We start from the raw sequence: 24,175 nt of genomic DNA, 5'->3' as shown, positions 1-24,175 counted from the left end.
GGGCCACATTTTAAAGATGAAAGATCTGAATTAGCTAAAGGGGAGAAGTAATTCAATGGAAATCTCTGGAATTAAAAACTTGAGCTGCCACAGCTTGAATTGTAAGACTCTACTTTGCCAATCCAAACTTCAGCAGTCTCATCATTCTCTGATGGGCTCAGCTGGTGCTGGTGAGCACCAGGGCAAGCAGGGGTGCATTATCACATATTACCAGAACTGAAGACTGGCATAAAGAGAAAAGCATACCCTTCTCTGTGCAGCATACTGGCTCCAAAGTGTGGATATGTCTTTCCTTTTATTTGGTGACAGCAATGGAAACATAAATATTTTCATCCTGTGTGATATTAGAGGGCAGCATGAGAATAGCAGCAGCTTGTATCCTGACAGTGGTTTGTTCCTTCCAACTTTCTAATTCAATGTAAAATAATTGCAAATAATCTGGTACTCCTAGAAAACTCCCCCACCTTGGTACTGCAAACACTCCACGATTGAGTGTATTTTCCTTTAAAGAAACACATTCATTAATTTGAGATCAATTACTCTGTGATTAAGAGGGGAATAAATATGTTAGATAAACTCTGAAGTTTATAGTTAATTCCTAAGGGTCCAATGAGCATTTTTTTTCCTGTCTTCCCTTTATTTTTTGGTATGACATGGGATCTTGAGCTTTCTCCATTATTTATTTCTTTCTTTACTTCTGCCTCTTTCCTTCCTCTCCCTTTCTTTCTTCCTTCCTTCCTCCCTCTCTCTCTTCCCTGCTTTCTTTCTCTTTGCCTCCCATTTATTTATATAAATATTGCCCTTTCAGTTTTCCTGCCTCCACCAAGGCTTAACGTTTCAACCCTTTATACGGTTCCTTGATGTTAAAATAAACACATACACAGGTCCATGAGGTAACCAAGGGAGATGGCAGACCATCAGAAGAATAAGATGCTTCATTTATTTTGAAAAAAACTCATAGTTGTGAATGTTTATCTGAAATCACACAAATCTTTGGGGAGCTCTCCTCCCTTCTCTGAAATGCCTCCTGTCAGGACAGTGCCATCTTCCTGTTGCAACCTATGGCACCTTGTCTTAATGCTCTGACCATCTCCAGAGGAGACTGAGCCATCCCAGGACTGACAAGCCCATTAAAACCTATGCTGATGTGACAAGTTCTTCTAGCTCAGACTTTCAGAACTGGAGTTTCTACATCCAGTCCACGTGGGGTTTGGTGCACTAAGAGGACTCATTATTAGACATTGTGACCTGTACAGAGTTAGGCTGAGTGAATATATGAAGCTTAAGGTCAATTTAGTAAAGAAAGGTAAAATGGCTAACATACACTTCAGTGTATTACCCTGCTCTTTGGGGGAGACAGTGATTAACCTCTGGAGGTGGGAGTGTCAGCTGTATGTTGGCCATTTTTTCTTGAAGCTGACGAAGACAGCCCAGCCAGCACACAGTTTTCACTTAGAAAACACTTGGCATGCAAATGACCTTGTGACAGATACCAATTTTACTTTTCTGCCCTTTCTTTTCAGTGTGTCTCTGTGTGCTCTTTCCCTGCCCCCAGTTCTCCTACATGGAAGGCAAACCCAAAGTCCTTGAGTGCAAGATGCACTTTTGAACCCATGCTGTTGGGTGGGTTCTGAATTCCGGAAAGTGATTTCAGCCATCCTCCATCTGAACCAGTCCTAGCCTTAAAAGCCCTTCTGAGTCAATAAGGCGACAAGTCTGAGGCTGAGCCAGCTTGGACCTGCTCTGCATTGAATCACCCATGCCTGTTATTTACACCAGCATGGTAGGATTTAAGTACAACAGGGTGTAGTAACTTAGGTCTGTGAGAGCAAGAAAGAAAGCACTTGTATTCATATCACTCTCCTGGTGTATATTTTCATATGGGTAAGTGGAGTGAGAGATAGGACTGATCTGAGTTTTATAAGGCACTGTTATAAAATGTTACGGGGAGCGCAGCATGCAGTGTGTTGAAGTGATGTGGTGTCAGCTCCATCCTCTGCCAGCAACCCCCACCCCCAGCTGGCTGCTGCCCTTTTAGGAGAAGAAATGAGCTCACATTTGGCATATTTCTCCTGGGATACAACTTCCAGTCCAGGTTTGGGGATTGCTGTTTAGCTCCTAAAGTCCTGAGATGTCTGTTTATCATTTCTTTGCTGTTTTGTTGCAGATTGGAAGCGGTGTACTCCCTATTATAAGTTTAAAAGACTGCATACATATAGCTCTGTGACTTGCTTCAGGGCAGGAAGAACCTCATGGGACTGTGGGGACAGCACTGGCAATTCTTTTATCCTTCAGAGACCACTTGATGTGTGGAGCTAATGACTGTCAGAGGGTGCAAACGTGTACAAAACTGAGACCACGGACATTCTTTTTTCAGGATGACAGATTTCAGTGTGACGCCTTGTCCCTATTACTTGTTCAATAACCATATCGGGTCATATATGGCTAGGAAGGGACGAAGGGTTATTTCCCCAACATTGAACCTTTGCTTTCCTGTGCAAAAGGAAACAATGTCATAATTTCCTTTTGTCTGTTCCCCTAGTAGTAAGCATAATTATGCTGTTAAGAGTAAAAGAAGACAAAAAGGAACACCGTGTTGAAAAGAACTAACACAGCAAATTTTTACTTATGTCCCTGGGAACTGAGCTAGCTCTATGCCTATCAGGTGTCTTCCTTTAGGGTAAAGAAAAATTGTCTACCTATTGCTCTTCCCCTTGCCTGCATTCACAGAAGCAGGATAAGCACTGAAAAAGTGCATGAGGATCTCAGTGAGATTTCCTTTTCTCTCCTTCTCATCAAGGTGTCTTCCCCTGTTTATTCCAAGTGATGGATGATTTTGATCCTGAAGAAAGAGTAAATTAAAAACTACCCAGAAGGAGATTTGGAGGTTTTTGTTTATTCCTTTTTAAGAGACTGGAATGAAAAAATAAATCCTGGCACATTTATTGGCACTAGCGAAGTCTGAAGCATAAAGTAATTACACAAAGTACAGTATATACCCTCACACGTGCATGCTCCTGTGCCAGTGCCTTCCTTAGGGTGTGGAGTCACTCAGATCAAGTGTTCCCTGTGCCAGGGGTTTTCCATAGGAAATACTCTCCTGATCCCCTTGCAGGCCTTTTGCTTGGTCTTGCAAGCACAAAGGAGGCAAAAATTCCTCAGCTAATTTCCCAGACTGTGGAAACCTGGGGCAAGTGGGGTGATACTGTTCAGCTCTCTGCCCCACACCCAGTAGGAGGGAGCTGCTGCCCTCCAGGAAGCAGAGAAGCCAGTGTACAAGGTGTAGCCACTTCCAGCTCAGTATGTCTGATGCTTATTGCAGCTACTTTTCTTTCCAGGTTGTTTGCCAGAGAAAACACTAGCAGTAGTTTGAACAGTTCTGTAGGCATCCTTTTGATTGGACCATATGGAACAGCACGTAGTTATCCCATGATTATCATGGGAGCAATTGCAACTCTCGTTGCTCAGCATCTCAGATGCAGTAAACAGTTCTGTCAGCTTGGGCAGAAGGGCATTTTCTTTTCATCTTCTTTTAAGTTCTGTAAGACCAGAACTCCCATTACCTTGGTAAGAATGGAAGGTGGGCAAGTTTTTCTGGCTTGTGGGGTCGTTCTGGAGGGTGACTGGGTGGCAGGTCTGGTGGCTGAAGTCCTCTCTTCATCTTTACATGGGATACAGTTAGGATAATGGGAAGACAAACTATCTACCACACCAGATAAACAGTGTTCATCCACCCTGACCCTGAAGCAGACCCCTTGGGGAAAGAAAATAGGTCAGCATTCATTCCATCAAGTCCTTGGATATATTGCTATAGCTGGCTTGGGGACCTGTGCTTTCATGAGGTGCATGAGATGGGAAGATATCTGCTTGGAGCTGAAAGATGGCTGTTGTCATGGGGAATCCCAGTGCTTCCAGGAAATTATACTCCTCACAAGGATGAGGCTTACTTTAATAGCCCTTTCTTCAGTATGGTACAGTTATTCTGGAAGAGTGGATGTACCTCCATCGTATAGTACTGTTTAAAATCATGTGCAGCTCTTGCCTAGATACATTAAACATGGGGTTTGTGCATTGCAAACTGGATGTGTCAGAATATTTTACTTACGATGTTTCCAAGATAATAGCTCTGAAAAGTTTCAACAGCTAGTCAGGAATGTCTAGCATGTTAACATTTTGTTTGACAGTAATTATCAATATTAATTCAACTGGCTGTGATTTTGCTCTGCCTTGCCTTCCTTCGAAAGCCAGTTTTCCAAGCAGTTTCCCGTCTGAGCTGTAATCCAGCTGTTAACTTGGATAGAATGCAATAAAGATACACAACATTGTGCAACTGAAATCTTATAAACCATTTATTTACATTGGTTGAAGATTTGAACAATACATTTTGAAACTTAGGTGTCTTAAAAAGAGATGAGGTCACAGGCCTTGTCTCCCGCTGTTAGGCACCTAAGTGCTGAGAGTCATTTCTTCCTGGTTCACTACAGACAGCACTGCAGTACTGTGTGAAGTATGTATTTGACCCCAGTGACAAAATAACATCAAAGGATCCTCAAGGATTACTCAAAGAGGGAGAATGTATGGCTTGGCAACAATTCGTATAGGGATGCGCTTGGACATATCTAAAAAGGGAGAGCAGAAAGACCATATCATAGGGAAAAACACTGGTTTTCTGTCTCTAATACCATTTTCACGGTAGCAAAAGTCAGATTTAGGCAATGGCCTCAGAGGAGCCTTGCATATTGTCACTGACAGTTCATCATACCCCTAAACAGTGTGGATATGATAAGAACCAGATGATTTAAATTTCTTAACCAAACTCAGCAGTGCATATCATCTGGGAAATAACTGTGGCTTAAAGTCTGTATCAGTGCCTTAGTCCAACAAGAGGTTAACTGCATTTTCCACTATCTATATTACTGTTTAATGTAGGGAGTACACTGGGTACTTGAAAAATATCTTTAGCCACATTTCACTGAACAAGGAGGCAGACTTGATCTCTTGGAAACCAAGGAGCAATTAAACTACATGGTCTTCATTTATAAGCATTCATTTGTGTGACACTGACAAATAGTTGGATTGTGTAGGGATAGCTCAGTTCCAACCAAAATTTTAAATTCAATCCCAGTATGTGACTAAGAATTATTTTCTTAAGGCTGAACTCCTTTTATAGGTCTCAGGGTATGAACAGCAGTCTTCGTACTTTTCATGTTTCTCCCTTTGTGCACACACACACGTGTATACACATGCTCTTAAAAGAAACACAGTTCTGTCATCAGGGATGCAGCTCCTGGATGGTCAGGCAGCTGTAGTGATTTAAGGATGTGTGACACTTGTGGGTTTTACATACTACTCCAGATCGTTTATTCCTGTGTAGTGTGTGTTGGTGGAGAAGGTAGGAAAGACCTGTTACTCATCTCAGTCTCAATAAAACGTGAATGCCTGACAACTCTTTAATAAATTCAGAAATTACTGTTAAATACTGAAGCTGGATTTTTTTCTAAGAATAAAATTGGGTACCTAGCTCTTTTAATTTTACTTGATTACGTCAGATTACTTTTGTTTATATTGTAAGAAGTCCTTTGTTAGCTCATAGCTTAAAGACTTTTTTTCTTTTGTAAGCATCTTCACCCAAGTACCCTATCCACCAGAAGTGGTTTCATTTTGTACATGTGATCCTTCTTGCTTTCTTGTCCAAAAGCACAAGGTTATCCTTTTCTTTCTCATCAGAGAACTCTTTGGGAGTCCTGTCTGTTTCCTCTGGAGCTGGTGTGTAGGGTGGTAGCTGCGGGATCACCCTCAGGTTAACTGTGTCTTAGGGAAATGAGGGATGAAGAAAGAGCTGATTTTGATTAGTGTTAGCAGACTTATTGGTTTTATGTACGTCATTAATAAGCAAATTGCTTGCAGGTGACACATCTGCCACTGATGCTGTAGATGTCAGGACATCATGAATTTTGTGTGGACAAAGCAGTGGGTGTTTCCTGGGAAGCTCAGATTGAGATTCACCTAAAAGGGACAGAAAGGGGAAGGAAGCTTTTCGGATTCTGATCCTATGACTCCATGATACGAGCAGCAGGGCAAGCCTTGATGACTGTCTGCATTTTGTCTTCTTTGGCATACGCTGGTATTTAGAGAAGCACCAACCTAGGTTGCTTTTGGCAGAGATAAAAGACTTTTTCTAAGAGGGGAATGTTACTTAAAAGAAGCTTGAAGTGGTGGCAGATTTACTCCTTGCAGGTTTAAAGGCATGTACACACACACACTCCCACCACCTTTGCTTTTTTCTTTTTTTTTACCCCCGTTCTTTTTTTTCACTATTTTTATTTTTTGTGTTTACTCTTCATGGCAGGAACTTTAGGGCTTTAAAGGAGTGCTGTAGGAGCTCTTGTGTTGCAGAACACTGCAATGTGCTTTACTATTAAAATAGTGTTTTGACATAGGTCCTTCAGTTTAGTTCACTGTCTTGAAAGTGGGTAAAAATTATTAATTAGTGGTATAAGCTACTTTTGAAAAATCTCTGCTAAACAGTGAGTTCTTAGCTAGTAATGGCGTACATACTTTGAAGCTGCAATAGACCTGCAATAGACAATCTTCAGATTTAAAATGGCTTGTCAGGCATTGCTAGAATTTCAAGATCAATCTTAACTTTGTAGTTCACAGGAGGGAAAACCACTCTACTTTCTTTGACATTAAACATGGATGGAGTTGAAATGAATTATGTTTATTCCACTTGTTAAAAAAAAACTTGGAGCCTGTTCCAGTTTGAGATCACATGCTTTCTGGGAATATGTAGGTCTTATAACAAATCTTGGAATGCAAATAACAGGCACATGAGTCTCCTCTGGGTGGGAGTACAATTTATTTCAGAAAAATTTGGACCCTTAGAATGTCTAGCTGTGCTGATGCTTATAATCTGTGATGAGGTAAGAGTACTTGGTTCACATGACTTTACCTTCTTACCTTTACCTTAATTATGTCTTTGGGCTTTCAACCAGTGGTGAATGATCAGGACAAGCACACATTTGCAGTTTGAAGGTATTGTTTCCTTCCTTGTTGCAAACTAAAAGCACAGGCATACATTTTAGTATATTAAAAGTGCAATCACACATTTTCATTTTATAAAAAATACCCTTCAGAAAACAGTCAGCTGAAATAATTTCAGTAAATTGGAGTGCCACTTCTCTTATCTCAAATGTAAATGTTAATGAGATTGTATCTAGAGAATGCATTGCATCTGGCCATAGTCAGAATTTGATCACTTTAATTTTTTCATTTATCTTTGCAATTATTGTGTTGAAATCAAATCCTTTTGCATTTTATCAAGGTAAAATAAACTGAGACTGTCAAATAATTGTTACATAATCATTAGGCAAATTCATCTCTCACAGACTAAACTAATTTACCTTTTTTTTCCCATTAGTAACCAAAAATTACCCTATACTAAATGTTAAAGCAACAAAACACTGACCCAATTACCCATCTAAACTATCTTCCAAAAGCTGTTCTGCAGAAGGAGATGCTACATGTGTTTAAAATGCCACTAAAAACTGTGTATCATTAAACAAATTGAAAATGGAAGTTGGCCACACCATAGAATAATAATTTGATCTGGCATAGCTGGCAAACTCAACTTGGCAAAAGTGCTAAGTTAGGGCAGCATGATCAGAGTGGACATGCTTCAGCAGAGGCAGCAGAGGCATTTGAAGAAAGCTTGCCTTCTGTGTGCTTGGTTTAGCTTCCTTCTCATTCACAAGATTTATTTGATTAATTGAAAAAAATAGTCTCTAAAAATTGTCTTGTGTCCCCTTTTCAGCCTATCTTTTAATGTTCTGCTCCTGAACCCCTTTAATTTGATGGAGTTTTCATTTGACCTCAGCATGCTTTGGACCAGATGCTAAAGGTCTTTCAAAAGGTTTGGCCTTCTTTGTGTCAGAAGGCCAAATAGACTCAATTCTATTTAAGTGTCATTTGTGTATTTGCCTTTCAAAGTACTCTGGTTAAAAAAAAAAAAAAAAAAAGCATTCATGTTCTTGAAGAGTCTGTGAGCAGCAGCATGAGAAATGAAGCAGGCAACCATTGTGAGATGCTGGGGAGCCACCACTGGGTGGATGGTCTTGTGTGTTGTTGTATACTAGTCCTACACCTGACCCTTGCCACTCACTGAGCTCTTCCTTTCAAAAGAAATAACCATATTTCCTATGCTTGCAGAAGGGAAAATCCTTTCTTTGTTTACCCATTCTGCCCAAACTGATTGACTCATTCTTCAAGATCAGGTCTGGACCATATCTTGATAAAAGCAATAATGGAAAGAGAGGAAAGGAAGGCTGGACAGGTGTCCTTCAAACCTTAATATTTTTTTTTTTTCCTTTAAACAATATCTCCATAGAAGTTTTCCAGTTTGGCATACAGTCTGAGCTCACTTAAGCAGGTTTAACATGACCAGCTTTCATTTAATTACCACTAGATTATTTTGCCAGTGTATCTCAGAGTAGTATCAGTCTTTTGGAAGAAATATAGCAATACAATTATTCTGTCAACCTGAGTAAGCCAAGTCATCCATGAGCTAATGACTCACTTCAGGGAAGGAAGACTCTCACGGGACCATGGGAACAGCACTGGCAATGTTTTCATCCTTCAGATGCATGGAGTTAACAACTGTCAGAGTGTGCAAATGTGCACAACACTGACGTTACAGGCTTTTTGTTTTCAGAACAGAGTTCAGTGTGAGTTTTTGGCCTTATTACTGAGCTATGTATAAAGACAGCTAACAAAAGACATGGACTTTCACTTCAGCTAATCTTATGCCTGGCTGTTTACTCAGCTTCATAGATGACACTAGTGGGTGAACTTCAATCCCCTTGCAGAATTTTATAGAACTAAATGCTTTCCATGTTGGAAAATTCTCTCATTATTAATGGTTAGCACATATAATGCATTCCTGGCTCATTAAAGTATACTGAATAGTTAACCTCCTACTTTGATAAGTCCCAATCACCACACATTTCGTATCCTAATGTGTTAGACTTTGTCCTTTGCTCTACAGACACAGACTGCTCAGTTTGGGATCTTGTTTATGTATAACAAATTCAGTGTCTCCCTTGAACAGATGTATATTGAAACTATTCTCAGCTCTAAACCATCACCACCATTTCCTTTATTTCTGTGAATAACAATATTCAAGACTGGTATATTTCACCAGGTTTCAGTTTTCATGACAAAATTTGTACACAGCTTCAATGAAGATGAAATTATTTCAGTGTTGAACTATCTCTGTGTCTCAAGTAATCCCTCAGTGTTGAAAGCTGAAGTTAATTTCTCTAACATGGTCTGGCAATGATGTTTACTGATGTTTCTCTGTTGAAGGCGTACCATTGAAGTCTTCCTCATATAGTTGTCTTGCCTTCTCCTTTATTTCAAATACACTTTACAATGCTATTCTCCAGGTGCTGGCCCACCACCTAAGCCAAGCTTTGAACAAGAACACTTCCTGGTCTCCATCAGACACTGGCATTTTCCATGCACCTTTGCGTGTTCCTGTAGGTTATTTACTTTCTTCCAGCAAACCCACATAGACCGTGAGGGACAATAACTATCTAAATGGTTAGGTCATTTGTGTCCTTACAGATCTATGTTTCAGAGATGCATTTGCATGAATGAAAATGAAAAGCTGGATACATGCATGACTGCATTATTTGAGGCAGGTACTGCTGTAATCTGAGAGGAACTGAGTGTTCCTGAGTCCATCAGTGCTGCTTCTCTATAAAGTTGTTTGTGCTCAGCCATGGGCATTAATAGTAGCACTGCCTGGATCTGTGCATTGCAGAACTTCAGCTCTTCAGGTAGTATGCACTTTCTTTGTTACGCTATCAAATAGTAGGGATAAAACAGAGAATCTTTGTCCTTAAAGATTTAAAGGGGATCTTTGGACAGAGGAGCAGTAGTGACAGTTCCAGTTCGTAATGGTGAGTGCATGAAAGTCATCATGTTGAATGCCTTTGTATCACATTGATTCACTATGTTGCGATTCTTTTTTTCCTCAAGAGCATCTTGGAAGGCACCCTTTAATATGCGATTTCATAGTTTCTAACACAGCAACAAAACTTCAAGGCACAATTTCTAATGTCTACAATACTTTGCCTCTTTCTTTTAATCAGGAAAAATCCCTTGTTACACTGTTGTCCAAAGTGCTTTTTAATAATTGTCATCACCAGGCTCAAACTGAGACAGAGTATGATACTCAAAGGATTGAAAGCAAATTCATACAGCAAGACCCACTACAAGAACTGGCTGCCAGTCAGTAGTAATGTCAAGAGAATAGCAGATTTATTCAGTGCTTTTAATGACCAAGATGATATCCAGTAAAAAGAAAGGTTAAACTAGCAACAGTATTTTTTGTCCTTTAACTGATTTTTCATGATTTTTTTCCTTCTCTCTATCCTCAGAGCTCCAGAACAGCTCGCTCAGAGGAAGACCGAGACTCACTGTGGGATGCCTGGGGCTCGTGGAGCGAATGTTCACGCACTTGTGGAGGAGGGGCTTCGTATTCACTGAGACGCTGCCTGAGCAGCAAGTAAGTGGGTGAATGCTTTTTACTTCACTGATGGGAGAATTCGACCTACTCCTATGTGTTGACCATAAGAAGTAATTAGTAAAGGTCTTGAACTGTGTGGAAATTTCCAAGTCTATGTCAAAAAATTATGGTGGCGTATTTTTTAATTCAGGCAAGCAGCCAACATGTTTGATAAGGCAACACCCTCTTAAAATAAAGTGAGACACTATGGAGATAAAAAAAAGTTGCCTATAAAACTTGCAAGGCTGCCAACTACAGAAATGTGAAACCTCCCTACACTTTCACCACTGAAGTGGTAAGACTTTTGACGTACTTGTACCAGACTACAGCTAATTCACTAGCTTTAGCGCCCCATAGTCTCAGCCATACAGAGACTATAAAAGCATCACATTGACCCAACATGGCATCCTGATCTATATAAGAAAGAATAATAATTCTGCTGGGGATATCTTACAATTAAATTTCAGGTATGAAGTCTTCCATACCAGCAAACCCTTCCCAACAGGCAGAAGTAGAATGGCCCAGTATAAAGGTGAAGTCTGGATACCCTGTCAGGTATCTGAGATTTTATTCCTCTCCAGTTACTAGCTTACAGTGGAACATGGACAAGTCATTTGACATCATTTCCACTTTATACTATATGGAAATTTTGCCTGCAAAATATTTCTAGCAAATATTATTTCTATCTACTTTAGGAAAAAATTTACCCGCAGTAAACATGGTATATGTTACAAATGTTAACAGGTTCCTGACAAAGGATATGAAGGAAACCTCCAGACCCAAACTTTGTGTCTTACTGTCGCCTCTGATACCCTATATATTGTAGTATAAAAAATGTAATACAATTTTCCATCCTGCATATGTTTCTTTTGTATTTTCTTTCATGTCCTTATAAAAATGATGTTAATAAAACAACCTGTGACAATACATTCCAAATTGTTTCCTACATCTGACATTTTAATACATGAAACAACACGAATTATTGAACCATAAAATCCAAATGCAATATTCTGTATTTTAGCTTTATCTGTGGACAGTTTGGTCTTCTAGTTCCAGCAGTTATTGTCTTGGCAGTGTGCAAAAGTCTGCTAGAAGAAGAAAAGATAGACAAAGACATCTACTGAAACTAATGGAAAACCAGTGTTTTTCTATTCCATTCCCATACGAAAAAATTAGAATAATTTGGTTTTTAAACCTGGGACCAAATTCTCATCTTTTGTTAGTTGCACAGAAAATAGTGGCTCTGCAAACATCTTGAAAACAGGAATTGCAGAAAAAGGAACTGATTTTTAATCACAGTGTATCCTTTTCAGACTTAGAAAAATAAGTGACCTTCTGTATGCTCCTTTAATGTTAACATTAATCAGGCATATCAGGAGATCTGGGAAATCTAAGTAATACAAGGACTTTCTGCTCCCTCACTGAGAACTGCTTCATTTTTTTCTAGAGGGGAGAAGTCTTGAAGCTCCATGATAGCAGTAGTAGTAGTAGTAGTAGTCATAGCGCTCTGTAGTATGTGAGTATAAACCACTCCTGGGCGGGCTGTCCCCATCTGCTTCTCTTTGATTCTTGTACTATTCAGGATGTCCCTGAAGCTATCCCAGTGGAACAGGGAATAAACTCATAAATCACACAGTACTTGTTTTTCATACAATACCTTACTACTGTCCCATCAGTAATTAAGTGATGCTTCCTGCTGTAAGAAACCAACTGTAAACTTTGGCCCATTCAGATGTGGAAGCCCCCTGTGCCCAGAAGAGGATGCAGGGGTTTAATTAGGTACACAGCTTTTGCTTGCCAGTGACAATAAATTGTAAATAATAAAATTTGACCTGGAATTAGCACAGTATCAAATGTGTGATAGCTTTTCCTTTTCCCTGGTCTGTGTGCAATTGCTGATTTAACAAAGGGTTTAAATGATGAATTTTTGTGCTAGGCAAGCATTTTTAAGTCACTAAGAAAAAGGCAGAGAGGGAGCAGGTGAAACTCATTCAGACTTTGAAGCTTTTGAAATAAGCCTGTGTGCATGAGTATTTCAAACCTGGCAAGGCTAGAACAAAATGTTCACTTCTCTGGGACAATTCTTGGTACAGTTTATCTCATGTGTTTGCTGTATATAATTTCATGGCAGCATGAAAGAAGATCCTAGATACTTCTGGCAAATGAGAACTGGCAACCCATTTAGATGTTTTGGAACAAATTAATCCTAAATATTTCTCATCCTGGGAGGAATATTCATAATGCCTTATGTCTTTTAGTTCTGTATGAGGTCACTTTCAGGGCATTACATGAAAAGAGAGAATCCAGTGCATCTCCTTTAAAGAAATGCAAAAACTAACTGTCCATTCCTAAACATAGTTAGCATATGCAGCTAAATAAAGGAAAACAGTTTTCTTTCCAGCTTTTCTTTGCCAAAGTTATGTTAGTGCTTGTGTTGTTTGTTTTGGGAACATGTTTTGTGTTCGGTCTTCACAGCTGTGATGAAAGAATGGAAAGTGTTAGTGAGAAATTCTATTTTCTAGTGGTTTAGAAGGCAAACATTTCAGGGTAGGGGCTGTTTAACAGTACAATTCATCAGAACAACTGGTCCTGATTATGCTAAGGACATTTAGTGTGATAGTGGTATAAATAAATGTGCCATTCGTACAAGCAGACAGGAGTTGTCAGCCCAAGTGAACCATGCATCCCAGTATCCCATGCTGACAGCAAGCAGCATTGGATGCTCCAGTGGCAGAATAAGCCCCAGGAAAACAAAACCTTGCTAATTAGTAGTTAAAGACTGGGCTAAACCTCAAAGTATGACACTTTTCATGCTCTTTGTTGGCATTATCTCTTTATAACTTGCGATATTCTTGTTATTTACACAAAAGGACAGACCTCCTGTAAATGTTACGGTTGTTCGCCTCGACTCACTCTGAGACTAATTATATATTGGGCGAAGAAGTTTTTTCTTTTATCATTCCAGAATGTTTTGCCCTTCAGTTTCAGGTGGCTTTGTTTTTGTGGTGGTGGTTTTGGTTGGTTGTTTTTTTGGTTTTGGGGGTTGGTTTGGTTTTGGTTGGGCTTTTTGCGGGGAGGAGGAAAGAAACTCCTCATCTGTCTCCATCATGAACTGTCATGCAGCACTGCTGGTCAAAACCTGTAGAGTGGAGAACGACAGACCACTTCTGTTCTACTTGAAGGCCAAGCTAGCAGTGCTTCTACAGAGAACTGAATTTTATTAGTTATTGAATACCTTGGCTACAGGGATGCTGGAAATATATAAGCGGAGCAGGCGGAGAGACACTGCAATACAGTCTTAGCCCTCTTCCTTGGAATCTAGCTGTTATTTGTTGCAGTCTGCCTGTTGTGCAGTACGGCTGGAGTTTGTCATCCAGAATAGTGCTTGGTAGTACCCACATACCTTCAATCCAAGTATTAATAAGTGTGCAAGCTGATTCAAGCAAACTCAAAACCAGTAATAAATAGCTGAAAGTTCATTAAATACCTGAAGTTCATTGCATTTATTTAATTTCTCTGTATCCTAATACATTTTCAAATCATGAAAGAAATTATCAATTATTTTATGCCAAGTTCACCCATCCGGCTCCTAAAGACATTCTGCATGCTCTGGAATTGTAATGTACTTATTGAGAAGTACTGCAGTAATATGAACAGTGTTTTACTGTTTCTAGGCTTGGTTACATGATAATTGTGATTGATTTTGTTTTCCTATCATATTCCAAATTCATCATCACTTTCTACTTACGTGTGTAGATAGCAGGAAAGCAGCTTGTTCTAGAATTTTGGGAATGATTTTAGGGGATAATATTTTAGGGGATAATAGATAAGTAGTCTTTTTTTTTTTTTTTTCTATTTCAACCTGCTTAGAAATCCTACCTGTTACTGTTGTTGCAGTTTCCAGCTAAAACAAGAAGCAGGGAACAGCTTGTGTGAGTGTATAGCAGGTTATGGTTATGGAGTCCCATAGATACTAAGTCTGGTTTAAGGGGTCAAGATTTGAGATTATCACTCTTACCTCTGGGAAACCATGTATAAAGTGCTGAACAAAGTGTAGGTTTTCCACCATTAGATGAGGGATGTATGTTTAGTAGCATAAGAAAGTCAACATTAACATCGTCCTGAAAAATTTCTCTTGGGAATAATAGTGACAGGGATTTAAGAAAAGAAAAAATCAAAAAAATAAAAGCAAAAAGTCACAATCCAAGGGTTTTTTAGATGCTTCACACTGGCTCTGTTACTTGCTGGAATATATTCTTTTCCCCCATTTCAAATATCTCCCTTCCTTCCTTCCTTCAGCTGATGTCTGCCTTTTGGTAATGCAAGCAAACCATCAGTGTGAAATATCCTTTCCACCAGCTCTGCTTGCTAAACTAGCTGAAATGATTCACTAGTTTGGTTGTTCAGCCCACTGCCATTGCATTCTGCAGGATGAAAACAGATCTGCATAAATGACTCGGGTTTATTGCAGTTTGACACTGTTGATCAGTAAAATAGCCACCAAGACACACTTTTAGAGGATACATTTTATGAACTAGTTCAACGCGCTAAAATTACATCACTCCGATGCTCTATGGCATTTTTCATAAGGCAGAAGCTACTCAACATAAATTGGATTTATGTCATTAAGGAGTAGTATTTTCTCATTTTGATCGCACAGATTATCAGTTCACAAATCAAGCATCAAATGACTTTCTGCCTGTCAGATCATGATGGAATAGATGCATGTTACTCATGTTACTTTGAAGTTAAATAATAGAGTAAGAGCCCATTACAACAACATTGGCTAGCGCTGAAAAGGGGAAACATCAAATGCTACATATTTTTAAAAAATACTGTTGAAATATTTCAGCTCTATATACCTTTAATACCAAAACATTTTCTACTGTTGTGTTGCTGCTTCACAGCTGAGTTTAGAATTTAGTCCAAGCGTGTGGGCTGTGGCTCCTAGTTTCAGGCTACCATCACATACTCCTCTGTCTCAGGGGCTCAGAATGCAAGAGAATCTGAAGTTTTTAACATCTAACATTATTAGTAAAAGGTCCTGTAAACTCTCCAAGTGAAAAATACAATGGAACCGTTATTCTACTTTTTGAGTTGCCTCTCTATCAGACAGATGCTAACATAAATCACTGCAACTATTACGTAATGATGTAAAGGCAGTGTGCTCTAATCCTGGCACTACTAAGTAAGGCAAATTATACCACTTTATGAAATGTTCTTATGCCATCCAGAATGATCATTTTAAATACTGCGGGCTTTTATGACTTCTAGAATAAGGTCTTTGCTATCTTGAGGTCTGTAGAACAAAGAACAAAATAGTTTTGCAGAAATGCCATCATAATTAGTGGATACATCCACAAAAGTAAATAACATTCTGATGAAGCATTCCATGTCACTCAATGGAAGTACAGTCAATGTCATAAAATTCTTAGGTCACTTGTGCTACCACATTATTTTAGAGCATGGTTCTCATTACCCTGATCAAAACTATATCTGTATGCTAGCTTAGTATATTACTTCCTGCAAGTGACCTTCAGGATACCTCAATAGCTGGCTTGTTTTCTGCTTCAGTTGATAACCATAGCTGGTTTACTCTGTAGAGGATATCCTCTATGCTATATTGGGTGATTTCAAGCATTTGGAAGAATTTTGAGTATATATTGTTTGTAGATGCTTCTGGTTAAAGCTGTTCCATCTAGCAACATTTTAAAAAAGGGGGGAAAAATCTATTTACTTTGGGATCAGTCAAATCTGTTATTATGAAAATACTTTCTACTTTCATTTTCTGGACAAACATTTCTGTTTTTAGAGACAGATTGCAGTACTAACTCTTCCTAATGGCAGAAGCAGCAACAATCTTAAATTTGAGTTAATGCTATAAAAAGCTGCACATTTCACACAATCTAGATCAGCATTGTAATCTGTGGAGTGATTGCTGGTGGTCTTTGGAGAGCCAGTTAGTGGTCACATTGTGCTGGCTGCCCTAATTTCCAGCTTCTATGCCCCAGTGAAGTAGCTAAAAATATATTAAATGCTTTCCTAGTGTTGTTTTCTTGTGTAATTCATTGCTAGAGCTGCCACAGGAATGTTATATGTTGGTGTTTTGGGTGAAAAACTGATCTGCGTTAGTACGAATGCTAGTCAGCATTGTTCCTACAGATGAGTGATGGATATGGTTTCCATAAATCTGTCTCTCTTTTGAGAAGTAGCCTGCCTAACAAAAATGTCTGTGAAGCCTTCACTTGGATGATGAACTGTTCATAAGTCCAGGTTCACTGGAGGAGCTCTTGTATATTCATAATTCTTTCAATAAATCTGTTCTGGGATTTAAATGAAAAAGAATTAAATCAGCCAGACTTTTGCATGATGTGCACTTTTTGTAAGCCTTACTACCTATAAAAAAGAAGTTAAGATGTAATTCTCTAAAGCCCCAAGCAATAGATTGTACATGAGAAGGCATGACCATTTCACTGGAGCTGGCTGACACACGTGACTCACATCCAGGTTTAAACTTCCTCAAAACATGGGGAACTTAGGTTCCTGTTCAGCACATTTGTTTTGTAAAGACCAGCTGCAAAACTTGGATCCAGATCTGAGTTCAGGCATGTTCAGATTTGGGGCATTAGTACTTTGGGGCCTGAAATATGTTCTAGATGCTGTTGTTGTGATATAGCAAGCCAGGTGAGGTTTAGTATTGTGTTTTCTTTCCACTTTAGCTGTGAAGAGACCTCTTGCCTCTGTTTTGCTGAAAGGCACTTCTTTAATTCTTGCTTTTTTTCTGCCTTTCTTAGCTAGTGAGCAACTGAAAAACAGTTACAACTGTAATTGCTTTCTGTACATCTGCAATATGTGTTATATGTGCAAATCTAAAGCAAAAGACACCTTTTAAAGATTCTTAAGAACATAAAAAATACTGCAGTGACAAACTGTGTCACTGCAATGACAAAATTTAGTGAGAGATTAAATGCATGGAAATAAACAGTAGGCTGAAAGCTCTCTGAAAATTTTTTCTCCTTCTTTTCCTTTATTTTTCTCAGATTTTATTTTTGTTATTTTAATTTGACTAGCCAGTTATATTTTAGTGAAACATTAGGGAGTGTCATTTAATGTCATCTGTTTCTTAGAAAATAACATCCAGTTGCTCTGAATAATGCAAAGAAGGATTTGAAATTAAAAATTAGAATAAACTCTATTCTGTTCAGAAATCTGTGCAGCAAAAGTCCAAGGTCTGCCTGACTTTTGAGTAAATATAATGCCAGCCTCAAAGTCCAAGGGTAGCAGAAGCTACCCAGATTAAGAGTTTTGTATGGGGTGGAGCACTATTGGAGCTGTGGGTGATCATTGTTTGTACAACACTCCCAACAAAATTCCCAAATCCAAACTGTTCCCCTCATCAAAATTCCAGAATTTAAAATGAAATTGTGACACAAGCATAATGGTATCTTTAGAAGGAAAGGCTGATGTCTACAAGACCAATATATATATATGTTAGCCTTCTCCGGACTGTATGCTGTTTTGGCTAGACTGCTAGAAATAACAACTTGATATTGGTAGCTGGGCTAGCTACTTTTAGGTTACTTTGGTTATTCCTTGCGCTAGAAACAAAACTTTAGATTGGATGGAATTCTCTTGGGAGCATTCAACACAACTTCAGCATGCATTAGGTAGCCAGAAACAAGTAGCTGTTTTATACTAATACCACCGTGAAAGGGACTTATCTTTGAGAAAGACTATTTACTTCTTCAAATTCCTAAAGTCAATGAGGTTTTGGTTCAGGCTAAGTATTAAATAAAGGCAGTTTTTCCTTTTTTTTTAACACCATCTCTTTGATATAATGTATAGTCATATTCCATACATGCGTATCCATACTCCATTCTTTTGATTCCAGTGAATTTACTCTAGATATACAGCAGAGTTTCACAGAGTAAAGCCCACTGTGATGGCTTTTTAGTTAGTTCAGTACTCATCCCCTTCACGTACATAAGGGTCAATGCTTATTTAATTATATAATCATAGAATGTTTTAGGTTGGAATGGACCTTTAAAGATCACCTAGTCCAAACCCCCTGCCATGGGCAGGAACACCTTCCACTAGATAGGTTGCTCAAAGCCCCATCCAACTTAGCCTTGAACACTTCCAGTGACGGAGCATCCACAACTGGGCAACCTGTTCCAGTGTCTCACCACCTGCATCATTAAAAAGTTCTTCCTTATGTCCACTCTAAATCTATTCTCTTTCAGTTTAAAACTATTGCCCCTTGTCCTGTCAGCAGAGGTCTTGGTAAAAAGTCTGTCTTTCATATAAGCTCCCTCTATATATTAAAAAGCTGCAGTAAGGTCCCCTGGAGCCTTCTTTTCTCCAGACTGAACACAGAATCACTGAATAACTCAAGTTGGAGAGGACTCATAAGAATCATCGAGTCCAACTCCCTGCTTCTGGAAGGACTACCTAAAACCGAACCATATGACTAAGAGCATCACCCAGGTGCTCTTTGAATTCTGACAGGCTTGGTGCCATGACCACTTCCTGGGGGAGCCTGTTCCAGTGGTGGACCAACCTCGCAGTGAAGAACCTTTTCCTAATGTCCAATATGAACTTCCCCCGATGCAGCTTCATTCTGTTTCCTTGTATCCTATTGCTAGTCACCAGAGAGAGTAGATCAGCACTTCCCCCTCCACTGCCTGCCTTGAGGAAGCTGTAGATTGCCATTAGGTCACGTCTCAGCCTTGTCTTCTCCAAACTGAACAAACAAAGTGACCTCAGCCCCTCCTCATAAGTCTTGCCTTCAAGACCTTCCACTATCTTGGTCTCCCTCCTCTGGACACATTCTGATATCTTGATGTCCTTATATTGAGACACCCACAATGGCATGCAGTACTTGAGGTGTGGCTGCAGCAGTGCAATGTAGAGTGGGACAATCATCTCTCTCAACCAGCTAACAATGTTGTGCTTGATGCAACCCAGGACATGGCTGGCCCTTCTGGCTGCCAGGGCACACTGTTGACTCATATTCCACTTGTCTTCAACCCAAACCCCCAGACGTCTTTCCACAGGGCTGCTCTCCAGCCTCTCGTCCACCAGTTTGTATGTATAACCAGGATTATTCTGTCTGACATGGAGAATCTAGCACTTGCTCTTGCTAAGTTCCATATGGTTGGTGATTGCCCAGCTCTCCAGTCTATCCAGATCTCTCTGTAAGGCCTCCCTACCCTCCAGGGAGTCCACAGCTCCTCCTAGGTAAGTGTCCTTGGCAAACTTGTTTAATGTACATTGGATTCCTGCATCCAGATGGTTTATAAAAACTTTAAAGAGCACTGGCCCTAAAACTGGACCCTGGGGAGCATCACTAGTGACTGGCCACCAGCCTGATGTGACCCTGTTTACTATAACTCTTTAAGCCTGACTCATCAGCCAGTTGCTCACCCAACATATTATGGAGCTCTCTAGCTGTATGCTGGACATTTTGTCCAGAAGAGTACTGTGAGAGACAGTATCAAAAGCTTTTCTAAAATAAAAAAAACCTCCACATCTTCTGACTTCTCTTAGTCAATTAGATGGGTGACTTTGTAATAAAAGGAAATTAAGTTACTTAAACATGACTTTTCCCTCATGAACCCATCTTCAAACCCAGCTCTTTCAGCCTTTCCTCAAAGGAGATGTATCCAGCCCTCTGATAATTTTTCTCACCTTCCTCTGAATCTGCTCTAACAGGTCAATATTTGTCTTGTAATGGGGACCCCAGAGCTGGATGCGGTACTCCAGGTGGGGTCTCACCAGAGTGGAGTAGAGCAGGAGAGTCACCTCCCTTGCCCTGCTGGCCATGCTTCTTTTGATGCAGACCAAGATAAAATTGGCTTTCTGGGGTGCAAGTGTGTGTTGCTGACTCATATTTAATTTTTCATCCACAAGTATCCCCAAGACCTTCTCTGCAGGGCTGCTCTCAGTCAATTCATCACTCAGTCTTTTTTGATATCCGGGATTGCCATGACCTTGCACTTGGCCTAGTTAACTCCAGGAGGTTCACATGGTCTATTTCATGTCAAGTATGATAACATTATTTACATCAGAATTGTTGTTTCCCTAATAAGAAGATTGCAGAAAATATTATGTATGCAAAAAGTAGGCCTTTGGTGGCTGCAGACCAGTAACCATGTTTTTATTTGCCTAGCCATCTTCCTGTGTGTACTGACTCAACTTTGTATTTTGCCTCCTTGTTTATTTTCTTACTCCTGCAGAAAGAATATTTATAAGATCTTTGACTAAATTTGCCTGGGAAAGTTGGCTTGTCTATACCTGCCCACTTTTCTTGTCTCAAAGTTACCTATTCCTGTAACATTTCTGGTATTTCACTATTTCAACAAGGTGCAGAAGCCTATAGGAGACAGTCTCCTAAACACAAAGAATGAAAGGTTTTTACAGTTGCAATGCCAAGCTGCATGGCAAAACATACCCGTGCATCTGCACAACCCATTGCAGCAGGCAATGTGCTTATCAACAAAAGGATATGGAAAAATGTTTACACATCTTTTGAAATTATTGTCAGCTGAAGTGGACATGAAGTTGAGCAGACCCAACCAGACAGTTTGAAAAAATGAACTCATCAAGTCAATGCAGTCCTGATGCATCTTCCTTTTTCATAACGATTTGATGTCCATGGCCTTCCCTTACACCTCATTTGTGGGAAAAAGAGGTATGCTGAAAGAATAAAAGAGACTCTGTTTTCCCCAGAGAAGGACAAACATGGAAATTGTATTGAGGATGAGATTTGGGAAAGAGGTAAGAGGAACACAGAGAGGAAAGAGAGATGCAAGATGGTGTTACTGTGTGTAGCCTGGCCCCACGCCTGTTGGCACCAGGGGAAGGGAGGGCTGACGCAACCCAAGATCTCATGGGAGGAAAAGGGCACACAGCATACTTTTCTCACAGGTACAGTGCAGAAACCAGAATCTGTCCCAAAAGACTGGTTATCAAGGAGTGTGAAAATAAAGGAAAGTGAAGATTGCCCAACATTACAACCACTTTCAAACCGCTGTGATGAACAGTAGCATCAGCGTTCGCATCCACAAAAATAACCCACCTCTAGCCCATAGTTGCTGGTTTATGTGGAGACTTGTTTCTTAAGAAAAGCATTTCAAACCTTGACGACTGCTGAGAGTGGCAGGAGTTGATGAGGTCCTTCTCTGCAAATCTCTTTCATCATTTTTGGTAATTACATATAAAGGCAGCTTTGGCATGGGCTTGATATTCTTTCTGGCATGCATTACTGCAAGATTTCTAATTCTAGCTGAGCACAAATACACATCTACTTTAGACTTTTGGAGGTGGGAGGGAGTTGAACTAAGTCCCCCCACAAACGAGCCTGGAGAAATAAATACCAGGGTTTGGGGTTTGTTTACATTAGAAGAAGTGAATATTTTAATATATTAAAAGTTGTTAACCTCTTTCAGGAACTTTACTGGAAACAAGTGGCTAGTTTTGAAGAATGAAACATGACTCCCAATAGCTTGGTTTTCTTTCATATTCATATGATAATAATTGGCTGTCAAGCCAAACCCTCCCTCAGCTACCTTTTTCCTCTGCAAAATCCCCTGCAGTGCATAGATAACAAAGGTGAGAAGCACCTCTTACTGCTCCCACTCTTTGTGTGCTCTCCAGGACAAACTTGCCATTTTGGGTGACTTCTGACTTTTTCCAGGCAGCTGCATGTATTCCTTGTTGATGTGAGTTCTCACTTATACACTGCAGAGGTTAGAGGTTGTGTGGTGACTGTATGTCATGACATAATCTCCCTAATCTGCTGTGGTCCTTCCTTGTGTGTTAAATGCTGTCTACTGTGACATTGTGCAAAGCATCTATGCTGACTTGTGAGACCCATAGCATTAATCTGAAGCCTGCCTAGAGGAGAAAACCTAGGCTGGCCTGGTGTCATACAAGATGCTGTGTATTTCACTCTGGCAGGATTAAGTTCACTAGATGGTTTCAGCTTCCCTATTATAAGCATAGACAGGGTCAGAAACAGAATTCACTTTTAAAAATCAAAATTTATGCCCCAAAAAGCTATTGTTTAATTATATTTTTTTTCAGAGTCATTTTAACCATCCATTGATTTTCTACAGATCCTATGACTTGGAATCCAAAAGTAGACACCTGAGAGATTCTGGAATACTGTTATGAAGCACCATAGATCTGAAACACAAACTATTCAGCAAATCTGTTGTGAAAATATACCACCTTAGGCTGAAAGCAGTTTGCCTGCTTTCGTGTGATCGGTGATAACTGGGAAACTAATGTGCTTAAAGAACAAAACCCCAAAGTCTGATCTTGGAGAGAGGACAAGGGGAGTTTTGCAAGAGTGGATCCTAGTGTTCATGAATCATCACAGCACTAATGATCACAATCCAGAATTGCACATTTTTTCTGAGCAACCCTGGCCGTTAGCCAGAGGGAAATTGGAAGAAAAATCTGAATAGTTCTCTGGCATGTGTCTAATGAAATTATCTATTCTTTTCCCTAATGCAAAAAATAAGTGAAAAACAAGTGAGGTTTTTCTCATTTCAAAACAGAAAATTAAAGAAACTGTGAAAAGAAAAAGAAACTGTGGGGCAGCTGATAGAAAAGAACTTTAAATTTCCTTGGTAGTTCAATGGTTCTGAGGTTAATAAATTGTGGTAATTGAAATTATGGTAACAACAGGTCCGTGTGAAACAGAGAGATGTCTGATGGGTTGAACGGCATTTCTGAGAGTCAGATGGGGTATGTATCAAGCTTGCTAGACAAGCTATTCAGTGTGGTGTACAAGGTCTGCACTAGAACTGCCTGCACGCTGCATAATACACTTTTTCCTTTGCTACCTATTGCTGTAAATCAAGAGTACGTCTATGAAATTTAGTGGAGTGTAAAAGGTTTGGCCTGCACCACAGTATCTCTACCAGATTGCCTATATTGTTCAGGAATGTCTGGGGAAAATAAAAAGAAATTTTAAAATTTAAATTTTAAAAATTTTAAAATTTAAAATAAAATTTTACTTGAACTAGTTTTATATAACCGTACAAAAGCATTTAATTAGAGGTATTTCTATTATGCTTTTAACAGCTTGCTTTATATGCCAAATGCTACACTACAGAATATGCATCTTTCTGGTTTTTCTTCTGAAAAAGTTGTAGGGTTTATGTACTTGTTTATCTTCTCTTGTGATCATTTACACCACTGTGATATGTCTGCAAAACTGTTTTCCCTTGATTTTCTACTCACACAGGTGTAAATGATTTCTGGAGGAATTTCACAGTTAAGTCTCATGGATAAAGGTGGAAGAAAGGATGACTTCAATAATTTAAAGGAAAACTGCTCAGTTTATTTTAGAGTTAACTCAGTACGGAAATTTTTTTCTGTTTTTAAAAAATGGAGGACTAAAGAATGACACAAATGCATGCAGACGCTGTCCTTTCTCTTGGATAGTTTGAAATGGCTTGGATTTTAAAATTCAGTCTTGGCAGAGATGCAGTCCTCAAGGAATGTGTGCTTGTTAAATCCTGGCAAAAAAAAAAAAAAAAAAAAAAAAAAAAAAAAAAGGGGGGGAGGCTGTGAAATTAAGAATTTAAAAAT

At 39.4% G+C, this 24,175-nt stretch overlaps 1 protein-coding gene across 1 annotated transcript in view; it reads left to right on the top strand.

The window, feature by feature from the left end:
- Positions 1-24,175, top strand: part of ADAMTSL1 (ADAMTS like 1) — a 191,095-nt gene that overhangs the window by 6,827 nt on the left and 160,093 nt on the right. Inside the window, exon 2 of the mRNA XM_056325134.1 lies at positions 10,443-10,570. Coding sequence (XP_056181109.1) covers positions 10,443-10,570 — 128 coding nt within the window. The remainder of the gene's footprint in view (positions 1-10,442; positions 10,571-24,175) is intronic.

The sequence above is a fragment of the Falco biarmicus genome, chromosome Z (genome assembly GCF_023638135.1).
Source record: "Falco biarmicus isolate bFalBia1 chromosome Z, bFalBia1.pri, whole genome shotgun sequence".
Taxonomy (NCBI): domain Eukaryota; kingdom Metazoa; phylum Chordata; class Aves; order Falconiformes; family Falconidae; genus Falco; species Falco biarmicus.
Note: the sequence above shows the minus strand (reverse complement) of the source record. Positions and strands in the feature narration are given on the sequence as shown.